Source organism: Odocoileus virginianus, chromosome 17 (genome assembly GCF_023699985.2).
Source record: "Odocoileus virginianus isolate 20LAN1187 ecotype Illinois chromosome 17, Ovbor_1.2, whole genome shotgun sequence".
NCBI classification, from domain to species: Eukaryota; Metazoa; Chordata; class Mammalia; order Artiodactyla; family Cervidae; genus Odocoileus; species Odocoileus virginianus.
This window is the reverse complement of record NC_069690.1, coordinates 26,403,908-26,427,807: the sequence shown is the minus strand read 5'-3', so window position 1 is coordinate 26,427,807 and position 23,900 is coordinate 26,403,908. Positions and strand designations below refer to the sequence as shown.

Here is a 23,900-nt window from a genome sequence, read left to right as displayed (position 1 = left end):
GGAAGCAGCCCTCAATCCGGAGGAACCCCTGCATCTGAACTTGCGAAGAAGGAAACAACGATCCCAAAGCCCTGCTCTGGCCACACTGGAAACTGGTCAAAGTTATGGCTGAAGCTTGAGGAACTGGCAAGACTGGGGAACAACAGATGTACTGGTTATTAATTGGACTGGGATTCCTCCTACTTACTTGAAATAGGACTCTACTCTGTGTCTCCCCTTGAGTGGACTATCATTCAAAAACTTTCCTTCTGCTTTGCCTCCCTCTTCATAGCTTTTAATTTTTGGAGTCTCCTCCTACTGTGATCAGCTTAAATATGAAAACAGCATATTTTTGCCTTATAGTTCTGTTAATTTGTAAAATCCCCTCCTCATCTGAGAGTCAGGATGACTGTTCTGAATGTATGGAATCTTTCTACAATGAGGAGAAACGGGCCCAATGATTCACTTACTATACATACCAACTGGCCACATGTTAATAGTTCAGCCTGTCCATGCACTAGGGAAGGGAAACATTACTGGAAGGAAATAATTAAAGCCCGCAGTGTGAAAGGCCTAATGTGCTATGGCATCCCAAGACAGATGGCCTGCTGGACTCGACAGACTCATTTTGGGATGTCAGATGGGGGCAGGAAACAGGACCAGGCTAGGAAGGAAGGAGTTTAAAAGGTGGTTGAATGGAAAGGCCTTAACAGACATAGCTAAAAATATCAGAAAGACTGCCCATGTCCCAGTTCAGAACTGGAAGGGATGGGACATAAACGGCCTCTTCGGAGGATGGTTCTCTTGGCTAGGAGAAATTAAGACAATAATCAGGGTAGTCATGGTCATGCTCACTAGATGCGAGCTTATTCCTTGTCTCATGCCCCTCCTAGTCAGCACTGTAAAAAGTTTCATAGAGACAGGTGTTGAAAGAAAGACGACCACTTCATATAAGAGGATACCAGCAGTGAGCAGATGATGATATTCTCTGAGGCTGCAGATGCACCCTGAGTATCAAGAGGGAGGAATGCAGAGGAAAAAAAAAACTAAAATAGTTGCTTAAATTTACTGCCATGCTCACTGCTCACCGCTTCTGCTTTGGTAAACTGGCCTGCTTATTGCTGCTCACCACCTCTGCTTCTGTGAACCGGCCTGCTTATTGTGTCAGCCAAACTGCTTAGGCGGGAAAATCACTAGGACCCAAAAGCATGCGCCATATAAAAGACACCCAGAACGAAGCCCAGGTGCTCAGCCTCTGGAGGCGATTCCACTGTGCCTGCACCAGTGCTGAATAAACCCTGCTGTTCTGCATCTCTGAGTTTTGCTTGTCTCTTTCTGTCGCCACGGTTTCTGTAACAGGGCCACTGGGCCTCATTCTTCACTCTTAAGGCTTGTCTTGTCACAACCCACCAGACAGGCAGCTCATTTACACCCATCCTCTCCTTCCTGAGGGGCCACTCCTGCTGGAAAGAGCATGGTGGGTGGGTGGGAGCTGCCCAGCCGGTTTAGAGGACCTAAACAGAGACCAGGTGTGGAACAGGCTGTGGATAATTCCCTACCATGTCTTACATCCAGCCATTTAACAAATGTAGGTATAGGCTCGACACACCTAATACATTTTGGGTCTACAGGTAGGACAGGAGCTGTTTATGTCACACCCATGAGGCTAATCCTTAGGTAAAGTAGTACCAAGTCCCTGGGTACCGCAGGTGCCGCCCTTGCCCACTTACTCTCCTTCCCGCTAAAGAAAAGCCGAAAAACAAAAACAAAACAAAATGCATAAGTCTTGTCCTTTAGCCCTGTGCCTGGGATCAGAGGTTGAGCCCTCTTCTGGCTGCCAGGGTAGCTACTCAACTCGGGGTCAGAGCTAGCTTTCGGCCAGTCTGCAGCCACCACATGAAGCGGCTCCACAGGGCAGCCTCCTGCCCTCCTCCCGGGTTTCCAAGCTTGCCCCACCTCAGTCAGGCCTCGCTTGCCAAGAAACTCTGGTCTGAACCTCAGTTGCGAGGAGGGGGTTGCTATCACGGTTCCCAGACTTCCTTCTGGATATCTACTCGCAAGGCAGAGGGTTGAGGAGCAATTTCCACCACTCCCAGGATCCCAGCTATTCACACTACCTCCAACCTGCACTTGCCCCTTCTGATTTCCCACCCCCCTGCCCCTTCCAAATGCTCAAGGCTGCTCAACCCGCACTGGGATGTGGTTGCAGGCTGGGACCTGGGGCTGCGTGGGGTGCGGACAGGTTGAGGGCTTTCAGCAAGGAGGAGGATGTGTTTGGGGCTGAAGGGCGCCTTAAGGGCCAGGCGGGCGGAGGGGCAGGGGAGCGGCGAGGACGACGGGGAGGGCTGGGGTCAGACCCGGTGGGCTCGTGGTGGGTACAGGGAGCCCACCCCCAAGGCTCAGGGTTCGCAGGCAGCGAGGGAGAGGCTGGGGCCCTGCGGCGCCGGACCGCCACCTGGCAGGCCGCGATCCCCGCCCTCGGCGCCCCGCCCCCGCGGCCCGGCGGCCGACTAGTGGCCCGCCGCGCCCCGCCCCCGCCCGCAGTGCCCGGATGTGGGTGACGTGCGGCCGCCATCTTCCCGTCCCGGGCAGCCAGCGCCAGTCGGAGCCAGCTCGCGCCGCCGCCGCCGCCGCTGCCGCCATCACTGCCGCTGCCAAGTCCTCCGCCCGCTGCCCCCGCCATGTGAGTCGGCGCTCGCACCTGCACCGGGTGGCCGGCGCTGGCCGCCGCCCTTAGGCCCGGGCCTGGGGAGGGCCCGGGGCTCGACTCGCGTCCCCCACGCGCCCCGCGTCCCGAGACCATGCCGGCGCCCGTGACTGCGCGCGGACATCAGGAGAGCCCCGCGGTCCGGGCTGGCCGCGCGGAGGCTTGCCGCGGGAGGGAGCGGACCCCCAGTCTGTCCGCTCCGCGTCTGTCATCGCTGTCGGGTCCACCCCGGACCGTGTCTTGTGAGGTCGCCCTCATTTGACAGGCAGGGAAACTGAGGCCCGAGGGGGAGGGGGCCTCCCTCAAGGTCACGCAGCAGCTCGCCCGCGGAGCCAGACGGAGGCCAGGGCTCGCATCGTGTGGTTTTCTTCCCGGCAAGAAGGAAGGGAGGGACGGATGGAGGGACAGGCGGATGGGCGGAGCCCTGGCTGCGGGGCCAAGGGCTGCAGGCCTTGGTTCTTAATCCGTCCCTGCCCCTCAGGTCGGCTACCGCTGCCACCGCCCCCCCTGCCGCCCCGGCTGGGGAGGGAGGCCCTCCTGCGCCCCCTCCAAACCTCACTAGTAACAGGAGACTGCAGCAGACCCAGGCCCAGGTGGATGAGGTGAGTGGGGTTGGTGGTGTCAGAAACAGTGGGAAGGACCTTGAGGGTTGACAAACCGGTACGGGGGTCCATCTTGGGTTGGGGGGTGATGGCAGTTCATGTTTGGGTACGAAAATATACTATGGCCCGTCCTTGTCAGCATGCAAGCACGGGAGGGCCCGTGGGGATGTTGGTCTGGCCAGCCTGGGGTGTTTCACCCTGAGTGGGTGCTCCGGTGAACGGCAGGCTGCTTAAGGCTCGGTAAATAGAGGGTGCTGCTGTGACATATGAGTTCTCTAGCTACCACATGCCCCTGCTGTGTGCTCCTTGCATATCTCTGGTGTGCTAGGCATGTTCTGTATATATCTTTGGCATGTTAGCCATGCCACATGGGGGTGCCTGTTCCCTGTGTGAGCTCATGGTGGGTGGAGGAGTGCCCTTTGAGATGGGCCTTGGCACACATTCCCCTGCCTTGTGGGCCTTCCCCCAGGTGGTGGACATCATGAGGGTGAACGTAGACAAGGTCTTGGAGCGGGACCAGAAGCTGTCGGAGCTGGACGACCGTGCCGACGCCCTCCAGGCGGGGGCCTCCCAGTTTGAAACCAGTGCAGCCAAGCTCAAGCGCAAATACTGGTGGAAAAACCTCAAGGTAAGGGTGGAGGCAGGCGGGAGGACAGGGAAGAGGAGGGGTGGGTGAATGGGAGTATCCTGGTCTGTCTCACTGAGCCTCCTTCTCACCCCCAGATGATGATCATCCTGGGAGTGATTTGCGCCATCATCCTCATTATCATCATCGGTGAGTAGGGTGGGAGTGGCTAGGGCTCTTTCTTGGAGAGGGGTCCCCTGCGGTTTCTGGGTTTTGAAGGTCATTAACCTAGATTTTAGTGTTCAGCAAAAAGCATACATGGTTTCCAGTAGCAGTTCTGATTCATCTAGAGCCCCAAACCTTGAAGTTGTTTAGCTTGCACTTTGCCTGATTCTGGGCAATTTCTGTTAAGATTTTTGGAAACAGGAAAGCTGGTGGATCCCCAAGGCTCCCTTGAGGCCCTGTTAGGCCTAAGAGCATAATAGACTGGGAACCTGGAATTGGGGAGTGGGAGAGCAGCAGAGACCAAGGGACTTGAAAAACAGCTGGGAAGCAAACCACCCCATTATTTGAGAGCTGTGGTCTCAGAGGATTAGGGGTCTGTGGCTCCAAGGCCATACGATGGAGTTGAGAAGACCTTGGAACCCATCTGTGTAGTCTCTTGCTTTACAGATGAAGAACCTGAGGCCAAGAGGGGAAGGGATGTCACCTAGCTGGGAGGTGGGGAAGGTGGGAGCAGGGCCGGGCTGACACACTGCTTTCTCTCTTTCTCTTCCTCCCTTCTCCCTCTCCTTCCTTCTCTTTCCCTCTCCACAGTTTACTTCAGCTCTTAAACCCCTGAGGAGCCTGCCCTGCCCAGAGAAGGGCCTCTCTCCCCAATCCCCAGCCGCTCCTCCACCTCTCAGCCATATCTTCCAGCCCCACCTCCCCTGGATCCATGTGTGTGTGTTGTGTGTGTGCCCCCTTGTAAATAGCCAGCTGTTATTTATACATATATAATATTATATATATTTGGTCTGTTTGTAGTTTTATTACTAGAAGATTTTTTCCAGTTGTCCTTAACACCCCTTCCTGAGGTTCCCATCACCTCCTTTTCCTCTTTCCTTCCTTCCCTTTCCCTCTCTTCCTGACCAACCCCAAGTCCCCTTCATTTGCATCTGCTATGCAATAGTCCCTCTTCCTCTCCTTCCCTTGGATTTAGCTGCTCCTTCCTCCCACCCTGGCCTTCCCCATACCTCCACCCCTACCCCCACCCCCGTACAAAAAAGACAAAAAGCAACTGTCCAGGCTTCCCTAGGTGCATTTTCTTTGCATCATTGGGAGGCTCTGAGACTGGTCCTTCTTGGTCCTAAGAATCCCATGGTCTTCTGGGAGCTTCCAGCATGTTAATTAGCATCCATTTGCCTACTGGCATCCCTTTTGGTTTTCTTTCCCTCCTATCACTTTTCTGTTCAGTCTTTCAACCTGTGTTTCTTTTTTACTAAGGATTTAGTCCCTGTTGGTCCTTGTATCACACTTTCATTTGCATGACATTACTTGCAGGTGGTGGGGAGCCTGGTCTTTTGGGGAGCCAGGCTGTTCTGGCCCCCAGAATCACCCCCTCCAGCCCCTCTAGTCCAGTTTGCCTCCCCATCCCGATTTTCCAAACCTCTTGTCCCTCCTTTCCCTCCCCCCAGCTGGTGTGTAAGTGTATTGGAGTTCAGTGTGTTATGATGGACCAATAATTCTGCCACTTGGAGTCTCTCCCCACATTCCTGCTCCCCAGTTTTCATGTGGGGCGCTCAGTTGACATTCCCACGGGGTCTCCCTCCCTCCTGTCTGCCTGATCTGCCTCCTCCTCCTCCCGCCAGGAGAGTTGGGGCTTGGTCACAATCCGATCTGTTTTGGGAGAGGTGGCTACAGTGTGTGGGGGGGTCATCACTGCCTTGGGGAGGATGGGGCAGGGCATCATCCCCCCAAATCCTGCCTGAAATCTCTGGCCCCACCCCTGCTGGGGGGTGGATTGAAAACCCTCCCTCATATGGGGGGGGTGTTACCCCATCACTGCCCAGCTCCTCTGACTGCCCCTCTGAATTTAGGGCGGGGGTACTAGTCACTGCCAATATGCATATGGGACTTGCTGGAAGATGGGGATTCTTGCCCCTCTCCAGGGCGGTCAAGCCCAGAGAGAGCTGTCTCCCCCTTAGGTGAAGTGATAAAGGAACGGTCTGATATCTTTTTAAATGGCACAATTTTAGGGGTCTAAGGGTGAATTCCCTTAACCTGCCACTGGAGGGGACCCCCAAACTCTTTCTTCTCCCCACACTTGAGGTTTTTGTGTGGAGGGGGAGCAGGGAGATCTAAGCTGTGGTGTGAAAGGGTAGGGAGAGATGCTGGGGGTGGGGGTGCTGTGTTCTAGACCCCCCCATATTATCCCAGTATCCCCTGCCCCCCTTCCCTCACCCCATGCCCCCAGTTCTGTGGCGCATCCAGATTGTGAAAATGTACAATAAATGTGTAATGAGTAACCAGGTGGTGTTCTAAGATCTTTTATTAACCAGTGGGAAGCATATTGGATCTGCAGGTATAACTGGAATGTTGAGATGATACATCTGGAAGAGACCACTTTGCCAAGGGGCCTGACCTTGGGCAGGGCAGGGCAAAGGCAAAGTATGATTCTCAAAGTGGCCACGAGGGGGCACAAGGAGTTGGTAATGGAAAATGTTCATGATCCCAATGTCAGCATGGTTGAACCCTGACACTGGAAACCTGGAAGCATGGCTTCCCAGCTTTCCCTGCTCTCCCTTCCCTGAGGGCATACTCCATTGTTTACTGGATTCCTTTCTATTCCTTGAAATCTCAGATGCTTTCAGTCTCTCCCGTGGTCATTTATTCTTAGGCCTGAAGTAGATGGGCAACCATGAAATTTCTCTCCCTCATTCTGACTAGCACAGTGCCAGCATCCAGAAGGAATTAAATACTGAATAAAACCACGCAGGGAGACCCAGCTGAGTGTGTTATGGAGCTGACCAGATGGCCTGCTACCCCTGCACTCTTGTGGCTAGATGGCCTGCTGCTCCTGTGCTCTGCTGTGGGACTGGTGACCCTAGACAGTACACTGAACTCCTTTAACTTCCAGCTCGGTATTTTCTAAATTTCAGAAGTAATGATTCTGATGCTCTGGTTGTCTTGATACTGAAACACTGGAGAAAAAACATGAAATCATTTGTTAAGCAGACTATTTGGTATTCTGTAGACTGAAAAAGTCAGTCACACTGATTTTAAAACCTTACTTATTTTGAAACCTTACTTACGTTAAACTAATTTACCACTGAGACTTCATGCGTCACTCATGGTGTGGCACCCTAGCATCCCTGCCTACAGGCACTTTAATAGTACGTGGAGAGTGCTCGGTAAGTTCTGGAGGGCCCACTTTTCTGGGCTGCAGCATGAGGATTCAACAGCACAGGAAACCTAGTGTTTCCCAAACTTCTGGACTCTTTAAGAACTACCAGGAACGCATTTTAAAATAGATTTTCAAGCTCCTTCCCCGGAGATTGATTCAGCAGTTGTAAAGGAGCCAGGTGATTCTTGCAACTAGGTATACAGTCATCATAATGTTTACTTGTTGAGGGCTATTTTTGAGACAGTGCTCAGGGCCTATTCGCCCTTTATCTACTGAGTAATTTACAGGTTTAGGATTACCGCAGGCCTTAGGACCCACCTTTATCGGGGACCTGATACAAGGGTACCAAATCTTGACCCCATTAGAAACTAGCGTTAATCCGGACTGATTATGTAACTTCTCTGGCTCTGTCTCATTTATGAGGCAGTAGGAAGTTTAGTCAGCTGCCTTCTCCCGAGTTTGTAAGCAGTGCACCTGGCCTACAAAAAATAACCTGGAAGGTGGCTATCGTCATCATGACAGGGTACTGAGACCTGAAGACGGCTTCACCCTAAGGCTCCCACCTTTCAGCTTCAAGGAGCTTCAGAAACCCAGGTCCAAAGTCCCAGCGCGGGGGCGCTCTTGTCACGCGCCTGACGGCTCACAAAGGGCCCCTACCAGAGCCGCCACCGGTCACGTCTGCGCATGCGCAGACTCTACAGGCTTTCGGCAGAGTGTCGTCAAGGAAAATCCCCGGCTTCTAGGTAAACAAGTTGCCGCGTGAGATGGCCCGCACGTGTCCTCTACAGCTCCGAGACACCTCAGCCTATGAGAAAATGAAGGGCTGGACTGGCGTTTGCGTCACCGATCCTAGGCAGGTCGAGGGGGAGGCAATGCTGCCACAGCCAATAAAGACTTCGGAGGTGGGTGGAGGCGTGGCTTTCGATCAGACTTCCAATTAACGTGCTAGGGCGGCCCCTCCCGCACGTGGATCTGTCACTGCTGGTTGAAAAACTGACCAATGAGAAGATGACGGAGGCGGGCGGCACCAATGGCGGCAGTGCGGAGTCTTGGTGGCCGCACGCGGCGCGGGGCATGGGTCGGCGCTCTTAGGCCAATAAGCTTGAGGGGCGTGGCGTCCTGGTCGGCGGGCCGGCCTTGAGAAGCGAAGTCTCCTTGGTCCTAGTTGGGAAGAAATTCGATGGCGTGCGCGCCGAGCGGTGAGTGCTCCGGCGTAGGGGGTGAGGAGCGGCGGTCGGTATGGATTTTTCTATGGTGATGTGTTCTATAAGGAGGGGTGTTACTGCAATGCAGTGAAACGTGCGTGCTAAGTAACCAGTAGGGTCCGACTCTGCGACCCACTGGACTGCAGCCCACCAGGCTCCTCTGTCCATGATATTCTCCAGGGATCTTCCAAATGGCGTGATCACCGCGGTGCGAGCTCTGATGGTTGTGGGGGAATAGGGACTGCGAACTCAACTCTGGGAGCGGGAGTCCCTTACATCAGATCCCTCAGCGCCCTAGGGTCCCTGGACCCCTGATTGCCTCGGGGAGGGTCTTGGAAGTTAGCAAACTGAGGGAGCTGAGAACCCTGCTCCCAGGGAGTTATGGGACAGGACCCCTGAGAGCCGGTGGGGGGCGTTCCAGAGCGTGACTGCTGTTTGAGTAGGTACCTAAAGCACTTGAAATAGGCATGGGTTCTGAGGCTGGAGAGAGGCCCTGGTAGGGCAGGTGGGAGGGTACCAAAGGGTTGCTGCAGGTGGGGTGATTTGTGTGACCCTGAGCTAATCAAATCTCAGCTCTAGATGTCTTTCTTATGTGTAAAAGGGAGGGGCTGGGCTTCAGAGCCATTCTTGGGAGTAAACTTGAGGTAGCCACTGTCAGATCCTGAGAGGGAGAATGGGCTTGTGCAGATTGGCTGTACATATGTCTTCCTGAGCTCCTGGAGTGAGGAGGCACCTACAGGGTGTATCTGTCTGTACAAGCAGCCAGGCCTGTGGTTAAGTGACCTGCCGTAAGGTGGAAGACTGAGGAAGTGGGGTTCCTAGGAAATCAGGGGGGCCGGTGGCTGCTAGGGTGTTCTCAAAGACTTTGTGAGCATGTGAAAACTGGGACTGTGATGATCTGAAGTGTGTTCAGAGTGCCAACTAAATGCCCTAAGGGAGAGGAGGGGGTGGATGGTTTCAGGCACCAAACTTAGAATTGGCTGGGTATTTGAGAGGCCCAGGTTCCCAGAGCTGGTAACACCTCAACAGGTTCCTGAAGGGTAAGAGGCCAGAATTACGAACCATTATCAGAGCTCAGATTTAAATCCTGGGCCCCATATATTAAGAGCCTGAGAACATATTATGAAGCAATTTAGGCAAGTTTAGTAATTTCTGAGGCTTAGTTGGTCCTTGTGGAATGGGGATAATGATGCCCATCTCACAGGATTGTTCTGAAGATTAAAGAAGATAACGTATGGAAAGTGCTCAGTGCAATGCCTGGGTCGTGTCTTTTTTTTTTTTTTTTCTAGGTTAAAAAAATGGCTATGGAGTGACAAAATAACAGTGACAGAGTGTAAAATTTATGTGAATGCTGTGGTTGGGAACTATTCTCACATTCTTAAGGCTTTTTTTTTTTTTTTTCCCGAGTTGTGGTGACGTCCTCCCCATTTCCCTCTTCCTGGTTCTTCTGGTCTTGAGGTGCCAGGCTTGCTCATTCTTCCCTTTTATTCCTCTCCCAAGATCCAGGCTCTAGCCTGGGCTACGTGCTCTTTTCCAGTTCGATTTCCTCATCCTAGACCCACTCTCCTCCCTCCCTATCCCTCCTCCCTCTTTCTGCTGCCATAGTAACAAGAGATTCAAGCTCTGAAGGGGGCCTCAGGGAAGCGCAAAGGTCTCTTGCAGAACCTGGGCCTCCAACTTCCCCGCCCTGGCTTTGGGACCGGGCCAGCAGATGTGTACAGTCTGGGAGAGGGGGGACGCCAATGCCAGGAGCTGTAGGAGCAAGCCAGGGGGAGGGCGGATGCGAGCCTCGAGCTGAGAGCCAGGCATGGGGGCGAGAGAGGGGGGACCCCTTCCTCCTAATCCTCTCTCCAGGAATCCCTGGCTTGGGGACAGGACGGCTGTCGTTGGGCTGGGGGAGGCGCCCAGGCGGGTGCATGTCCTGGGATACTTGCCAAAAGTACACGATGTTCCCAAGTGCACTGGCCGCCGCCCTCTCGGGCTGGCCGCCTCCCAAACCACTGCCTCTCCAGCCTCCCTGCCCCACATTCCCCGGCTGCCTCGCCCCGCCCCCTTCCTCCGCCTTGACGTCACCACCGCCTCCCGCCCCCTCTCCTCCATTGACGGCAGCGGGGCCTGGTTACTGTGGGTACCGTGAGGCAGGATTCTGGTTAGGGCCTTGAGAGCAGGTGGGGGCTGCTTTAGCGCGACCTTTTTGTCTACGAAAAAGAAAAATGTGGAGGTGGAGGAGGACAGCAAGGACCGCTTGTGTCGGGGCAGATCATACTAGAGCCCAGAGGAGTGCGGGAGAAGAGGAAAAGCGATTTCCAGAGAGGAGGGAAAAGGAGACAAGGGATTGGACCACAGTATGAGTTGGGGGGCCATTTTCAAGGAGAGAATACTGAGAATCCAGGTTCTGGAACCCTCTATTTCCTATGACTTCTTGCTTTGTTTTTTTTTCTGGGTTATTCTGTAACCTTCCTGCGTCTAGCTTTTCCACAGACCCTTGCCCTGCCACCCCCACCCCTCATGGGGAACACCACTGTTACGGAGAGCTTAGGCCACGTGACAGTGAGGGGTGTGCACCCACAGCTGATTACGTCAGCATCAACCTCTTCACTTGCCACCCACGTTTCCAGGGAGCCCTATAGGAACTACACCTCAATCTTGATTGGAGGGGGTCTGTGTAACTGCAGCTCTTTGCTGCTCAAACTGGCACTTTATTCCCCCAAATTAGGATTCAGGGTTCTGCTCCTTGCCTCTTAAAAATAAATTATAATTTCCAGCCCCTTCTCTATTGCCGACGTCCCTTCTCCTCCCCTAGCTATATTTACAACAAAGTCACCATGTTTATAATCACCCTACTGTGTATTAGGTTCTCTTCTGGGATCTGGATATACAGCTAAGGAGACAGATGATGAGGTGCTTGGCTTTGTCTTCTGCTGGTGGTGGGAACTTGAAGGCCTTGCCACCCCACATTTTCTGTGTATAAGGTCTCTTTTCTCAGCCACTCCCTTTGTTGCCCTGTAGCCCTGGCTTCCTGGCCCTCCCTTCAGGGCCAGCCGTAACTGTGGGTGGCTGCATCCTCAGGAGAGAAGCACTAGTCACCACGTAGGTTGCTGAGTGGCATGGAAGCACCTGCCATTGTTTCCCTTCACAGCCTCTTTTGGGTTCTATCTGCCACTTCCATTGTTTGGCATCCATCACCCCACTCCACTCCCACTTCAAATTGCCCTCCTCCTAGCTGTCCACAGGATTTGAAGTGTCAGAGCAAGGGATTGGATATGGCTTTATGAGGACGACAAGGCTGGGGAGGGGAATCTTGGAAAGGCCAAGCTGGTTTTCTGTCTGTCCCTCTTCTCGCAAAGACCAATCATCTCATCCTGCTTGGCCCACCTCCTAAGGTCTGCATTCTTTCTGCCCACCCTCTGGCGAGGTCAGGGTGTCCTGTTGTGCAGGGCAGGTCAGTTCAGGGAGTATACCTCTCTTAAATATCTACTGTGGCCCAGGTATTTTCCCCGAATAGGGGCAGCTTACCTCCCCTCCCCTCCCTTCCATTATTTACTGTGCAAGGCGTCCTGCGCCCATTGGTTGGGTTGTGGTGTCTGGGGCCCTTCAGCCCAGTGCCAGCACCCAGATCCACGTGCGCCCGTGTGTGTGACACAGCCCTGACCTCAGTGGGGGCCAGTAGCCAATCAGGCGCCGGGAAGAGATCCCCAGCCAATTGGGGGCGGGGCCTGCGGCTCCACCGGCGAGAGGCCAATGAGGGGCAGTGCCTGGCGTTATGCAACCCGCCTCCTGGCCCCGCTGAGCTTCCACTCCGCTGCGGGTTGCAAAGGCGGCAGGCAGGCGGCCGGAGGGCGCTCGCGCGGCCAGGTAAGCATCTCCGCGGCCACCACAGTGGCCAGTCTTCGGCCTCGAACCGGACTGCCGCCACTTCCAGCCTGATGGACCGCTTTTGGCCCGGGCGCTCAGACGGCACACCAATAATCCGCCTTGCTTGCGGTTGTCCACCCCCTTTCTGTCCCCGGGGACGTAGGTATTCCTCGAACCATGTACTGAGCGTCCGCACTCCTGCTTGCCTACCTTACTTCAAGCTTTTTCTCGGCTCCCAGCCATCCCGGCCTCACACCCGACCCTCACCAGGCATTCCCCTGCTGCCTTTGTCACTCTGGGGTCCCCGGTTTTGCCCCAGCACCGGGACCTCTTCGGGCTTTACGCTCTCCCTGCGCTCCCTCCTCCAATCCCTGGCCTCGCGCCGGCCGTGATGTCAGCCCGGTTCTAGCTGGAACATCCCGTTCCCGGTGCTAGTTCCTGCTGTTGGCCACAGCCTTCCCTTTTCTCCTGAAGCTCAGAAAATGCTTTGGGCTTGGGGGTGTGGTTGGAGAAGGGAAGAACTACCTGCTGGCTATTGTGTGTCCCTTGGTCAGAGCTGAGTATGTCTGCCTCGGATGGGTGTGTGTGTTGCGGGGGGTGGGGTGGTGAGTGTACAGAAAAGTAGGGGAGTGGGGAGAGAGGATTTCTGGGTTCCTGACAATGGCAGGTGCCGGGTTCGGTCCTGTGAGTCGGCAGAGGGTGCAGGGGCCGGAGAAGAGAAGGCTGTGTTGTCTTGACTAGCATAACTGGGATCCTGGCGAGTGCCCGGCCGAGGCTTTTGCGCCGAGGGCGGCGGTGATTGTATTTTGCCCTGGGGAGCAAGGCCAGCCTCTGAAACCCCGATGGCCGCCCCTCTTCCTATGGCCAACAAGGCCTCCGGGAACCTGGGATGTATTAGAGGTGGGCGACCCCTAGTTGCGCCTGCCAGTGTGGGAGGGTGGCGTTCCCGCTGCTTCCGCTGAGAAAGGGGGGAGGGGTCGCCCCTCCTGCCCTCTTGTGGGCCCTCCAGCAACCGCTGAGCTCAGCCGCTGACGTCGGTTTCCCTGGCGACCGCGACGGCGGCGGAAGCGCGTGGTGGGGCCGCGCACGTCCGCGCGCATGTGCGGCGGAGGTGGCACCGCCCCCGGGTAAAATTAGCCCGGAGGCCTAAATATAGGAGGCGGCAGGCTCAACCCCTGTTCTGAGGCCTTGGTGTCCCAGGCAGAGGACGGCAACTGATGAGAATTTGGGGATGGGAGGTATCCAGGCTGTGGTTCACAGCTGTAGTCCTAGTCGACTGCTCAGGTTCTATCTAACCCAGGGGATCCCACACTGACAGGGGATGTTGGGGGAAAACCCACCTGCAGCCACGGCTAAGGGGACAGGAACAGAACTTGCCCAGGCTGCCTATTGGAAGCCTCGGTCCCAGCAGTATGGGGCCCTGCAAGGGAGGGTCCGAGTGAAGCTGACAGGTGTTGTGAAGTTACAACCCAGGTTTTTCTCCTTGGTCTCTTCAGGTGCTGACTGTGGTCAAACTTCTCAGCCCTCTGAGGCTTGGGTCTCTCACCTCCCTCCTCTAGCCGGGCCTTCTGGCCCCCTTGAGCGTCTGTGTTGGCTTCTCCACCTTCCCCGTTCTCCTGCCCTCCCCATGGCTCAGACATGAGCAGGAGCGGCCCTCTAGAAGGGGCTGATGGGGGAGGCGACCCCAGGCCAGGGGAACCCTTTTGTCCTGGAGGGGGTCCATCCCCTGGGCCTCCAGAGCACCGACCTTGTCCTGGCCCCAGCTTGGCTGATGACACGGATGCCAACAGCAATGGCTCCAGCGGCAATGAGTCCAATGGACCTGAGTCCAGGGGTGCATCTCAGCGGAGTTCGCACAGCTCCTCCTCCGGCAATGGCAAGGACTCGGCCCTGCTGGAGACCACTGAGAGCAGCAAGAGGTGTGTTTGGATGGGTGTGGCAGGTTCTGGGAGTAGTCTCTGGAACCATCTGAGCTGGGAGACAGGCCCCAGCTGCTAGCCACTTTCTCCTCATCGTGGGCCTATTGCTTCTCCTTTAGCACGAACTCTCAGAGCCCATCCCCACCCAGCAGTTCCATTGCCTACAGCCTCCTGAGTGCCAGCTCTGAGCCAGACAACCCTTCTACAAGTGGCTGCAGGTTTGTGGGGCCGAAGGTGGGAATGGGGGCAAGGGGACTGAGGGCCAGGCTCTGGGGCTAATGCCTGTACCCTCTCCCTCCTTGTGGGCCCTGCAGCAGTGAACAGTCAGCTCGGGCAAGGACTCAGAAAGAACTCATGACGGCACTACGAGAGCTCAAGCTTCGGCTGCCCCCAGAGCGCAGGGGCAAGGGCCGCTCCGGGACTCTGGCCACATTGCAGTATGCGCTGGCTTGTGTCAAGCAGGTGCAAGGTGAGTGGTGCTCCTGGGAGTGTAATGGTCAGGTTCTGGGTGACCGTGGGGAGCTGTCTCCTCACTAAATGCGCTGCTGCCCACACCCAATAGGGATTCCCTTCTAGCTTAATCGTTAAAGTATCTGCTTGCAGTGCAGGAGACCTGGGTTCCATCCCTGGGTTGGGAAGATCCCATGGAGCAGGGAATGGCAACCCACTCCAGTATTCTTGCCTGGGAAGTCCCATGGAGAGAGGAGCCTGGTGGGCTACAGTCCATGGGGTTGCAAAGAATTGAACATGACTGAGGGACTAAACCACCACCCACCCCTGCAGCCAACCAGGAGTTCTACCAGCAGTGGAGCCTGGAGGAGGGCGAACCGTGTGCCATGGACATGTCCACCTATACTCTGGAGGAGCTGGAGCATGTCACGTCTGAGTATACACTCCGAAACCAGGTCAGTGCGCCCTGCCCCTGCACCCGATGTGCCCCCAGCCCTGCTTCCACAGCTCCTGAACCTGCGTTCATCCTTACTCTCTTGCCTAGGACACCTTCTCCGTGGCTGTCTCCTTCCTGACAGGCCGCATCGTCTACATTTCCGAACAGGCGGGTGTCCTGCTGCGCTGCAAGCGGGACGTGTTCCGGGGTGCCCGCTTCTCGGAGCTCTTGGCTCCCCAGGATGTGGGCGTCTTCTACGGTTCCACCACCCCATCCCGCCTGCCCACCTGGGGCCCAGGGGCCTCCGCAGGTGAGGTCCCCAGGTGCTCAGGGGGGAAGATGACCAGTCCTTGGAAGCAACTCCTGTGAGGGGCCAGGGGACCCAGGCTTTTCCTCACTGGGTTTTTCTCAGCGCAGGGAGGGGATGGGGAGCCATACTCACTGCCCTCCTGGTCTGTCTCAGGTTCAGGCCTCAAGGACTTCACTCAGGAGAAGTCTGTCTTCTGTCGTATCAGGTTGGTGTGAGATGTGGAAGCAGACCCCTTCCACCTCCCATCCCCCTGTTCTTCTTTGCTGGGTCAGCCATGACCTTGAGCTGGAGGGTGGGTGGCTCTTCACCGATCATCTCTAATGCCCCTTTCTCTTCCTTGCTAGAGGGGGTCCTGACCGGGATCCGGGGCCTCGGTACCAGCCATTCCGCCTAACCCCATATGTGACCAAGATCCGGGTCTCCGACGGGGCCCCTGCTCAGCCATGCTGCTTGCTCATTGCAGAGCGCATTCACTCTGGTTATGAAGGTGGGCAGCCCCAGGCCTGACCTGGTTGGGGTAGGAGGAAGGGTGCCTCCTCTAGGCTGGGGGTGAGGCAGAACAGGAGTCTGGGAGACAACTTTGGAACAGGATGAGGGTTTGAACACCCCTTTAGAGGTTGAGTTGGGTAAAAGCTCCAAGTTAGGAGAAGGCAAAGAAAAGTGCCTTGGTTTTCAGCTTCGTTATTGGTGTGGGGCACAGAGATGGTCCAGACCGTCTCTGGAGGCCAGGGGGCCCAGGGGAGAGCTGTGGAGGGAATCATCTGCCAGTCAGCCTAGGCCTGAGGCAGCACATGGAGGCCCAGGAGCTGGAGCATTCTGCATGAGCTCCAATGGCTATGCCTCCTGTGCCTCAGCTCCCCGGATCCCTCCTGACAAGAGGATCTTCACCACACGGCACACGCCCAGCTGCCTCTTCCAGGACGTGGATGAGAGGTGAGGTCAGGACCTGGAGGAAAAGGAGGTGGTCAGGGCTGAGGCTCTGGCCCTTCTGACGCCCCCTCTCCTCTCAGGGCTGCCCCGCTGCTGGGCTACCTCCCCCAGGACCTCCTGGGGGCCCCAGTGCTCCTCTTCCTGCATCCCGAGGACCGACCCCTCATGCTGGCCATTCACAAGAAGAGTGAGTTTCTCTCTTCCTGATCGCACTTCACCAGCTGTCTCCAGGGCTTCCTTAGGGCTGTCTCTGTGATTGTGTCTCTTGGTGACTTGATGTCGGGGTTGGGGGGATTCCACCTCACTTAGCTCTCCCTCCCACTGACCTGCACCTTGTTTCCCATGGCCTTCAGTCCTGCAGCTGGCCGGCCAGCCCTTTGACCACTCGCCTATTCGCTTCTGTGCCCGTAACGGGGAGTATGTCACCATGGACACCAGCTGGGCTGGCTTTGTGCACCCCTGGAGCCGCAAGGTGGCCTTTGTGTTGGGCCGCCACAAAGTACGCACGTAAGTGGGCAGGTAACTGAATCATGCTCTGGAGGTCGGGCCAGCGTGGAGAGGCCAGGGCTCAGCTCCCCTCCCGCACCCCACAGGGCGCCCCTGAATGAAGATGTATTCACTCCCCCGGCCCCCAGCCCCGCTCTGTCCCTGGACTCTGACATCCAAGAGCTCTCGGAGCAGATCCACCGGCTGCTGTTACAGGTGAGGGTGTTCGGGAGGGGGCTTGGGAGACAAGGAAGAGGGCGGAGAGGGCCTCAGGCCATCTAACCCATTGTCACTCTACCTGCCTCAGCCTGTACACAGCCCCAGCCCCGTGGGCTTCTGTGGAGTCGGCCCGGTGCCTTCCTCCGGCCCTCTCCTCAGCCCTGGCTCCTCCAGTGACAGCAACGGGGGTGATGCCGAGGGACCTGGGCCTCCTGCCCCGGTGAGTGGCCCTTGAGTCCTCTGTCTTGTCCCCTTGTCCTCAGAGTCAGCACTGCCAAGCCCAGGGGAGCATCATCCACCTCCTTTCCTTTCTTGTTCTGCTCTCGTTATGACCTCCCCACTGGGGCCCTTCTCTTGCACTACGCTCTGGGCTCCCGAGGCTGGCCAAGCCCCCCCAGTGCTGCCCACTCCCTGCCCTGTCCCACAGGTGACCTTCCAGCAGATCTGTAAGGATGTGCACCTGGTGAAGCATCAGGGGCAGCAGCTTTTTATTGAGTCCCGGGCCCGTCCTCTGCCCCGGCCCCGCGTCCCTTGTGAGTTGGCGAGGGTGTGGGTGGGGAGCGAGGCCTGGGGGGGTCCCCAGACCTTCAGCCCAACCCAGGAGTTTCTCTCTCCTTGGACCAGCTACTGGCACATTCAAGGCCAAGACCCTTCCCTGCCAATCCCCAGACCTGGAGGCGGCCCCAGCTCCAATCCAGGCCCCATTGGCCTTGGCCGTTGAGGAGGCTGAGCGGAAAGAAGCCTCCAGTTGCTCCTACCAGCAGATCAACTGCCTGGACAGCATCCTCAGGTCAGGCCATCCTGGCAGCTTCTCTGCCTGGGGCCCCAGCCCTGACCCACCCAGACCCTGCCCTCATGTCCTCTGGTGCCTCCTCAGGTACCTAGAGAGCTGCAACCTCCCCGGCACCACAAAGCGCAAATGTGCCTCCTCCTCTTCCTGCACTGCCTCTTCAGCCTCTGATGACGACAAGCAGCGGACAGGCCCAGTCTCGGTGGGCGCCAAGAAAGGTGAAGACTGGGGCCTGCCCTGCTCCCACCGCCCTGTCCTCTGGCCCTGTGCCTCTCCATGTCTTTGGGGCCCCCACCTCACTCTGTCCTGCCCCCCTGCCAGCCTCCCCTGTGCCATCCATCTCCTCTGCACCAGGCTTTCCTTTCCCAGCCACCCCAGGGGGGCGGGGTGGTAACTGGCACCGTCTCTCTGCACAGATGCATCAGCAGTGCTGCCCGGGGAGGGGGCCACCCCTCTGAAGGAGCCGGTGGCGGGAGGAGGAGCCCTGAGCCCGCTCGCCCTGGCCAATAAGGCGGAGAGCGTGGTGTCCGTCACCAGTCAGTGTAGCTTCAGCTCCACCATCGTCCATGTGGGAGACAAGAAGCCCCCGGAGTCGGGTATGGGTGTGGCTGGGGGCGCAGAACCGGGGCCCCATCTGGTCTCTCAGCCAGAGCCCCCTCCTTCCTTGCCCTCTCCTGCCCTCTGGCCCTGAATGGAGAGGAGCCTCCCTCTTAGCATTTGTCACTCTCTGCTCGCCCGCCAGCCTTTGCTGCCTTGTCTGTCCCCCACCTTGCTTCTTGTGTTCTTACTGTCAATTCACACACACAGTCTGGGGTGCAGGGTTCAACCTAAGGTGCTGCCCACAGAGGGTCTGAAGGCAAGGACTGTTGAAAAACCCTTGAAGGGTCTTTGGGCATTGATCTGGAAAATGCATGAGGAGAGAGTGGGGGTAGGCTTCCCTTCCGAGGAGGGTCATGGGGGTATCATCCTTGGGTAAGGCCCCTGGAGGGGACTGAGTGTCCTTTCTTATTACCCTGAGACACCTTTGCGTGGAGCTCCCTAGAGCTGGTCCTTGGGGGGAGGTGGCCAGGATTTGCAGGGGATGCCCAGGCTTGGCCGCAGGGTGGAGGCCGGGGGTTTGGCTAAGCTGTTGGACATGGAGGGGTTGGTGCAGGTGTGCTAATCGTGAGGTGCTCCTGACCTTTCTCTCATCTCATCCTCCTCAGATATCATCATGATGGAGGACGTGCCCAGCCTGCCTCCCGGTCCAGCCCCCAGCCCAGCCCCCAGCCCCACGGTAGCCCCTGAGCCAGCCCCAGACGCCTACCGCCCAGTGGGCCTGACCAAGGCCGTGCTATCCCTGCACACTCAGAAGGAGGAGCAGGCCTTCCTCAGCCGCTTCCGCGACTTCAGCAGGCTGCATGGACTGGACAGCTCCTCCACAGCCCCCTCGGCCCCTGGGGAGCGAGGTAGCCACCTGGGAAGCCCCTGAGCCTGCCTGCTGCCCGGTCAAGGACCAGAATGTCGGGGGAGGGAGTTCTTGAGGGAGACGCTTCTGCTCCAGGGACCCAGGCTGTGCTGCCTCCACCACCAGGGCCCTGCCCAGGGACAGGGCCCTCGCCAGCCCCTCCCCACTAGGGTGGGGGCCTGGGCTGCCACCCGAGGAGGGCAGCGTGGGGAGCTGCACTCAGAGGCAGGCAGAGGCGCTCTGCTTCAGGTAAGCCGCTCCAGGCCCAGTGTAGGGGCAGGAAATGTGCCCACTCAGGACTCCGTTGTTGCTGATTGGGAGGTCTATGTAGACTGGCTGGGAGAATTGGGGCAACTTCATGGGGCAGAGGATCAGTGCTTCGGGGACAGCTGGCTGCCCTCCAGGTGCTTGCGGGAGGCTCCCTAAAGGCCTCAGGACTGGGCTTTCCTGCCCACCTCTTCGCTCCGTCGTGAGCTAGGCAGAGCACGGCCCAACTGGCAGGAGGATCACCCAGGCTGGCAGCGCCTGCTGGAGTTTGGCGGAGGGATCGGAGCCACCTGCCCACTCATCCATGGACCTACCCTGCCTCCTCCTGTCTGCCAGCATGCCTCTATCTTCTGCACACCCCCAGCACAACCCCTCATGTAACCTTTCCTTTCCCTGGCTCCTTTGTCTGTAAATCCTCCCCTGTCACCATGATTCTTCCCTAAAGGCTCCCTGAGTCCCCTCTGTTATGTGTGGGCCAGGGAGCCAGAGGTCCTTCACCTGCCCTCTCCCTGGTCAGAGCAGCAGGGCAGTGGGGGCAGCAGGGGCCTAACCCCCAGGCTGAGGGCCTTGCTGACCCTCATTTCTCCCTTCAGGCTGCCACCACAGCCCTGCCACCCCCGGCCGCCGCCACCACTGCCGATCCAAGGCCAAGCGCTCACGTCACCACCAGACAGCTCGGGCCGAAGCCCCCAGCTACATTTCCCAGCCCTCACCTGTGCCACCCTCTGCCCCCTGGCCCCCGCCACCAGCCACTCCTCCCTTCCCAGCTGTGGTCCAGCCATACCCCCTCTCCGTGTTCCCTCCGAGAGGCGGCCCTCAGCCTCTCCCTCCTGCTCCCACATCTGTGCCTCCTGCAGCTTTCCCTGCCCCCCTGGTAACCCCCATGGTGGCCTTGGTGCTCCCTAACTATCTGTTCCCTACCCCATCCACCTATCCCTACGGGGCACCCCAGACGCCTGCTGAGGGGCCTCCGACCCCCGCCTCCCGCTCCCCTTCTCCATCCCTGCCCCCGCTGCCCCCCAGCCCTCCCCACCACCCCGACTCTCCACTCTTCAACTCAAGATGCAGCTCCCCGCTCCAGCTAAACCTGCTGCAGCTCGAGGAGCCCCCTCGCAGTGAGGGGGGTGCAGCGGCAGGGGGCTCTGGGAGCAGTGCTGGGCCCCTCCCTCCCAGCGAGGCTGAACCAGAGGCCAGACTGGTGAGCTCTGACCCGGTTCCCCCCGCCCTCTTAGGGCCCCCACCCTCTTAGGGCCCCTGCACGGCTCTCTCCCCCACCCCACCGCCCGGTCCTCCCCTCTCACGCTTCTTCCTGCCCTCCTGTTGTCCCCAGAGGATGGGGTCATGGGGTGGGAGACCCCAGCTGAGTTTCTGAACAAGGCAGAAATCAGCTGCCTCATCTGTGAAGTGGGGACAGTCCTGTCTGTCTGACAGGTGGCGAGGACATCCCCATAAACTTCTGAGAGTGCGTCTGCCACTTGGAAGGGGTCCAGCGTCACGTCCCTCCTCTTCGCCAGCTCTCCTCTCACTCAGCCTGGGCCCAGTGTCGTGGAGTGGGAAGAGACCACTTGGGCTGGGTGTGCCCCCAGCCAGTGGCAGCAGTAAAAGGGAAGCCTAGGTGTTGATTCCTTAATCCCTTCCTGTCCCCCTCGCCTCCCCTCCCCCAGGCGGAGGTAACTGAGTCCTCCAACCAGGATGCTCTCTCGGGCTCCAGTGACCTGCTGGAGTTGCTGCTGCAAGAGGACTCTCGATCTGGCACGGGCTCTGCTGCCTCGGGCTCCTTGGGCTCCGGCTTGGGCTCTGGTTCAGGCTCCCATGAGGGGGGCAGCACTTCCGCCAGCATCACACGTGAGTGCCCCCCACAATACTTTCTAGGGTAGGTCAGTGTCTGGGGAGTTGGGAAGCCAGGTCCCACCTTGGCTGAGTGGCCTGGGTCCCTGCACTGCTTTCTAGGGCCAGTGGGTGGACCTGCGACCTTGAATGAGGTCTGGTGGAGCACCTTCTGACCTGACTCTGTTGGCTGCTTGCCTCTCACTCTACAGGCAGCAGTCAAAGCAGCCACACAAGCAAGTACTTTGGCAGTATCGATTCTTCAGAGGCTGAGGCTGGGGCTGCCCAGGCCAGAGCTGAGCCTGGGGACCAGGTCATTAAGTACGTGCTCCAGGATCCCATCTGGCTGCTCATGGCCAATGCTGACCAGCGTGTCATGATGACTTACCAGGTGCCCTCCAGGTGAGGACTTTGGGAGCACTCCTTGCCTCGCCTTGCGGAAGAGTGGGGAGGCTGCCCCCTCACTCCCTGGCTAACTTGGGGTTTTCTTTCTGGGCCTGCCTCTGCCCTGGGGCATTTCTGTTCTGTCTCCTGCCCCTTGGAGCCCCAGCAATAGTCAGGCTGAGAGTAGCTTTCCTGGTCTTGGGAAGGCCTGAAGTCTCAGAACTCGGTTCTGGGGAGAAGCACGAGGCACTGAGTGGGGAGCTGCGATAGAAGAAAAGTGCCAGCTTCCTTGTGGGCCCTGGCCCCAGTTCCCATTCTCTGCCTCCTGAACCTCTTCCCGGAGCAGGGACATGGCCTCTGTGCTGAAGCAGGACCGGGAGCGGCTCCGGGCCATGCAGAAGCAGCAGCCTCGGTTCTCGGAGGACCAACGGAGGGAACTGGGTGCTGTGCACTCCTGGGTCCGGAAAGGTCAACTGCCTCGGGCCCTTGATGTGATGGTGAGAGGAGAAGTCCAGGCCAGGAGGGTGAAGAAAGAATTGAGCTCAAGTTGAAAGGACAGAGACTAAGGGCTGATCCCGTCACTGTTCCTTGGATCATTAATTCTGAAGGATGTTAATTCCACTGAGCTTGGTGCTGGGTTATTTAGAGTTAAACCACATGAGTTTTGTGGACCTTTTCTGGCCCAGTCCTATACTAATGTACATTGTGGCTCTCCTGCAGTGGGGTCCAGAGACAGGATGTGACACATTTTCCAATCTTGTTGACCCCACGTGCATCCGCCTGAATTAGTATTTCCTAGGCATACATTTTGGAAAGTACTCTGGGGCTTGGGGACAAGGGGAGCTGGGTTGGCAGGTCAGCACTGAGAATCTGCCTGATTCACCAATACCCTTTCTTCTTTCAAGGCCTGTGTGGACTGCGGTAGCAGCACCCAAGAGCATGGCCATCCTGATGACCCTCTCTTCTCAGAAGTGGATGGACTGGGGCTGGAGCCCATGGAGGAGGGCGGAGGCGAGGGTGGTGGTGGTTGTGGTGAGGGTGAGGGCAGCGATGAGGTCCAGGCCCAAGCTGGGGCCAGAGTCTCGAGCTCTCAGGACCTGGCCATGGAAGAGGAGGAGCAAGGTGGGAGCTCACCCAGTCCAGCCTTACCTGCCACAGAAAATGGCACCAGCTAGACTCCATTTGGGGCCACCTCCAGGTGTGCATGAGAAACTTCCTTCTCTCATGCCTCAGAACTCAGATGTGGCTGGACCAACCAATAAGAGAACTGCTCCAGCTTCTCCTGCTGTAGGGGGGCGGGGCCCCATCACCAGCCCAGGACCCAGGGGCTGCCTCTGGCCTCTTTGGGAACAGAGGGTGGCATTCTTCAGCCCAGCCCAGCCCAGAGAAGCCTCCAATCACGTCCCCGGTGAGGAGTCGTTCCATTTCCTGGACAAGGTTGCTGACAAGCTGCTGAAGTGGTCTCTCCAAGTCCCAGCTGAGCCGGAGTCCCTGTCCCTGGGGATTGGGGCTGCATTTATTTATTGGGGGAGTCAGCCCTCTCCCCCACCTCCTCCCCAGATGAGGGCAGGAGGAGGGTGTGAGGCCCAAGCAGGACCCTGCGGTCCAAACCCCTAGCTGCTCCAGGGTGGGGGAGGTTGGTGGACCATGGAGTCCCTGGTGCTGCCCCTCAGGTGGGACCCAGGTGTTCTCAGCTGTACCCTCTACCGATGGCATTTGTGTTTTTGATATCGTGTCTGTTATTTTTAATACAAAAAGGAAAATACCAGGTCTTTGTGGAATGAAGTTTGGGGGTTGGGTTTCCCCCTCCCCCCGGGGGAGGCTCTTTGTGGGGAGGTGTGCCCCCCACTTCCTGGAAAGTAGTAGTGAGAATGAGTTATTCCCTCCCCTGAGCACCCACATCCCTCTTCTCCCCACACCCTTTCCCAATGAGAAGGCAGGTCTAGGTGGCTAAGACACGGAGACCCGCAGTCATTCATAGTCGAGTTGATATCCCAGCTGTGTGGGAGAAGGGAAGCTGGTGCAGAGTGTTAACGGTCTGGATTAGAACTTGCAAAGGGGAGAACCTTGGAAAGGATAAATGATTGAAGATTGATGGCAACGTTTTTCCCGGTTATTTCTCGTTTAGTGCCCCCTC

The 23,900-nt window shown here is 57.5% G+C and overlaps 2 protein-coding genes across 6 annotated transcripts; both read left to right on the top strand.

The window, feature by feature from the left end:
- Nucleotides 1-2,531: 2,531 nt before the first annotated feature.
- Nucleotides 2,532-6,360, top strand: VAMP2 (vesicle associated membrane protein 2). The gene is made up of 5 exons (XM_070479056.1): nucleotides 2,532-2,662; nucleotides 3,168-3,288; nucleotides 3,758-3,916; nucleotides 4,012-4,063; nucleotides 4,670-6,360. Coding segments are annotated over exons 1-5 (351 nt in total). The 5' UTR covers nucleotides 2,532-2,660; the 3' UTR covers nucleotides 4,687-6,360.
- A 1,936-nt stretch (nucleotides 6,361-8,296) lies between these two features.
- PER1 (period circadian regulator 1) lies at nucleotides 8,297-23,531 on the top strand. 5 transcript variants are annotated; one of them, XM_070479049.1, is made up of 23 exons: nucleotides 8,301-8,437; nucleotides 13,795-14,217; nucleotides 14,337-14,435; nucleotides 14,532-14,686; nucleotides 15,001-15,122; nucleotides 15,212-15,413; nucleotides 15,567-15,618; nucleotides 15,758-15,900; nucleotides 16,268-16,346; nucleotides 16,424-16,530; nucleotides 16,697-16,850; nucleotides 16,937-17,045; nucleotides 17,137-17,268; nucleotides 17,476-17,581; nucleotides 17,673-17,838; nucleotides 17,926-18,056; nucleotides 18,255-18,434; nucleotides 19,044-19,286; nucleotides 20,146-20,750; nucleotides 21,217-21,397; nucleotides 21,592-21,781; nucleotides 22,110-22,260; nucleotides 22,669-23,531. In XM_070479049.1, the coding sequence occupies exons 2-23, from the start codon at nucleotides 13,937-13,939 to the stop codon at nucleotides 22,936-22,938; spliced, it is 3,858 nt and encodes a 1,285-aa protein (XP_070335150.1). In that variant the 5' UTR covers nucleotides 8,301-8,437; nucleotides 13,795-13,936; the 3' UTR covers nucleotides 22,939-23,531. The 5 variants fall into 5 exon arrangements, with proteins under 5 accessions (XP_070335153.1, XP_070335152.1, XP_070335150.1 ...); XM_020869020.2 differs by lacking the exon at nucleotides 8,301-8,437 and adding an exon at nucleotides 12,196-12,298; XM_070479051.1 differs by lacking the exon at nucleotides 18,255-18,434 and having other exon boundaries at nucleotides 8,300-8,437.
- The last annotated feature ends 369 nt before the right edge of the window (nucleotides 23,532-23,900 follow it).

Excerpts from the sequence above, each read along its gene's own strand:
- VAMP2 (XM_070479056.1), top strand. Across the intron at positions 3,289-3,757 it reads CCCAGGCCCAGGTGGATGAG|GTGGTGGACATCATGAGGGT; the intron begins GTGAGTGGGGTT and ends GCCTTCCCCCAG. Across the intron at positions 3,917-4,011 it reads ACTGGTGGAAAAACCTCAAG|ATGATGATCATCCTGGGAGT; the intron begins GTAAGGGTGGAG and ends TCTCACCCCCAG.
- PER1 (XM_070479049.1), top strand. The coding sequence starts at position 13,937 with ATGAGCAGGAGCGGCCCTCTAGAAGGGGCTGATGGGGGAGGCGACCCC. Across the intron at positions 17,269-17,475 it reads GACCTGGGCCTCCTGCCCCG|GTGACCTTCCAGCAGATCTG; the intron begins GTGAGTGGCCCT and ends CCTGTCCCACAG. Across the intron at positions 21,782-22,109 it reads ACTTACCAGGTGCCCTCCAG|GGACATGGCCTCTGTGCTGA; the intron begins GTGAGGACTTTG and ends TTCCCGGAGCAG.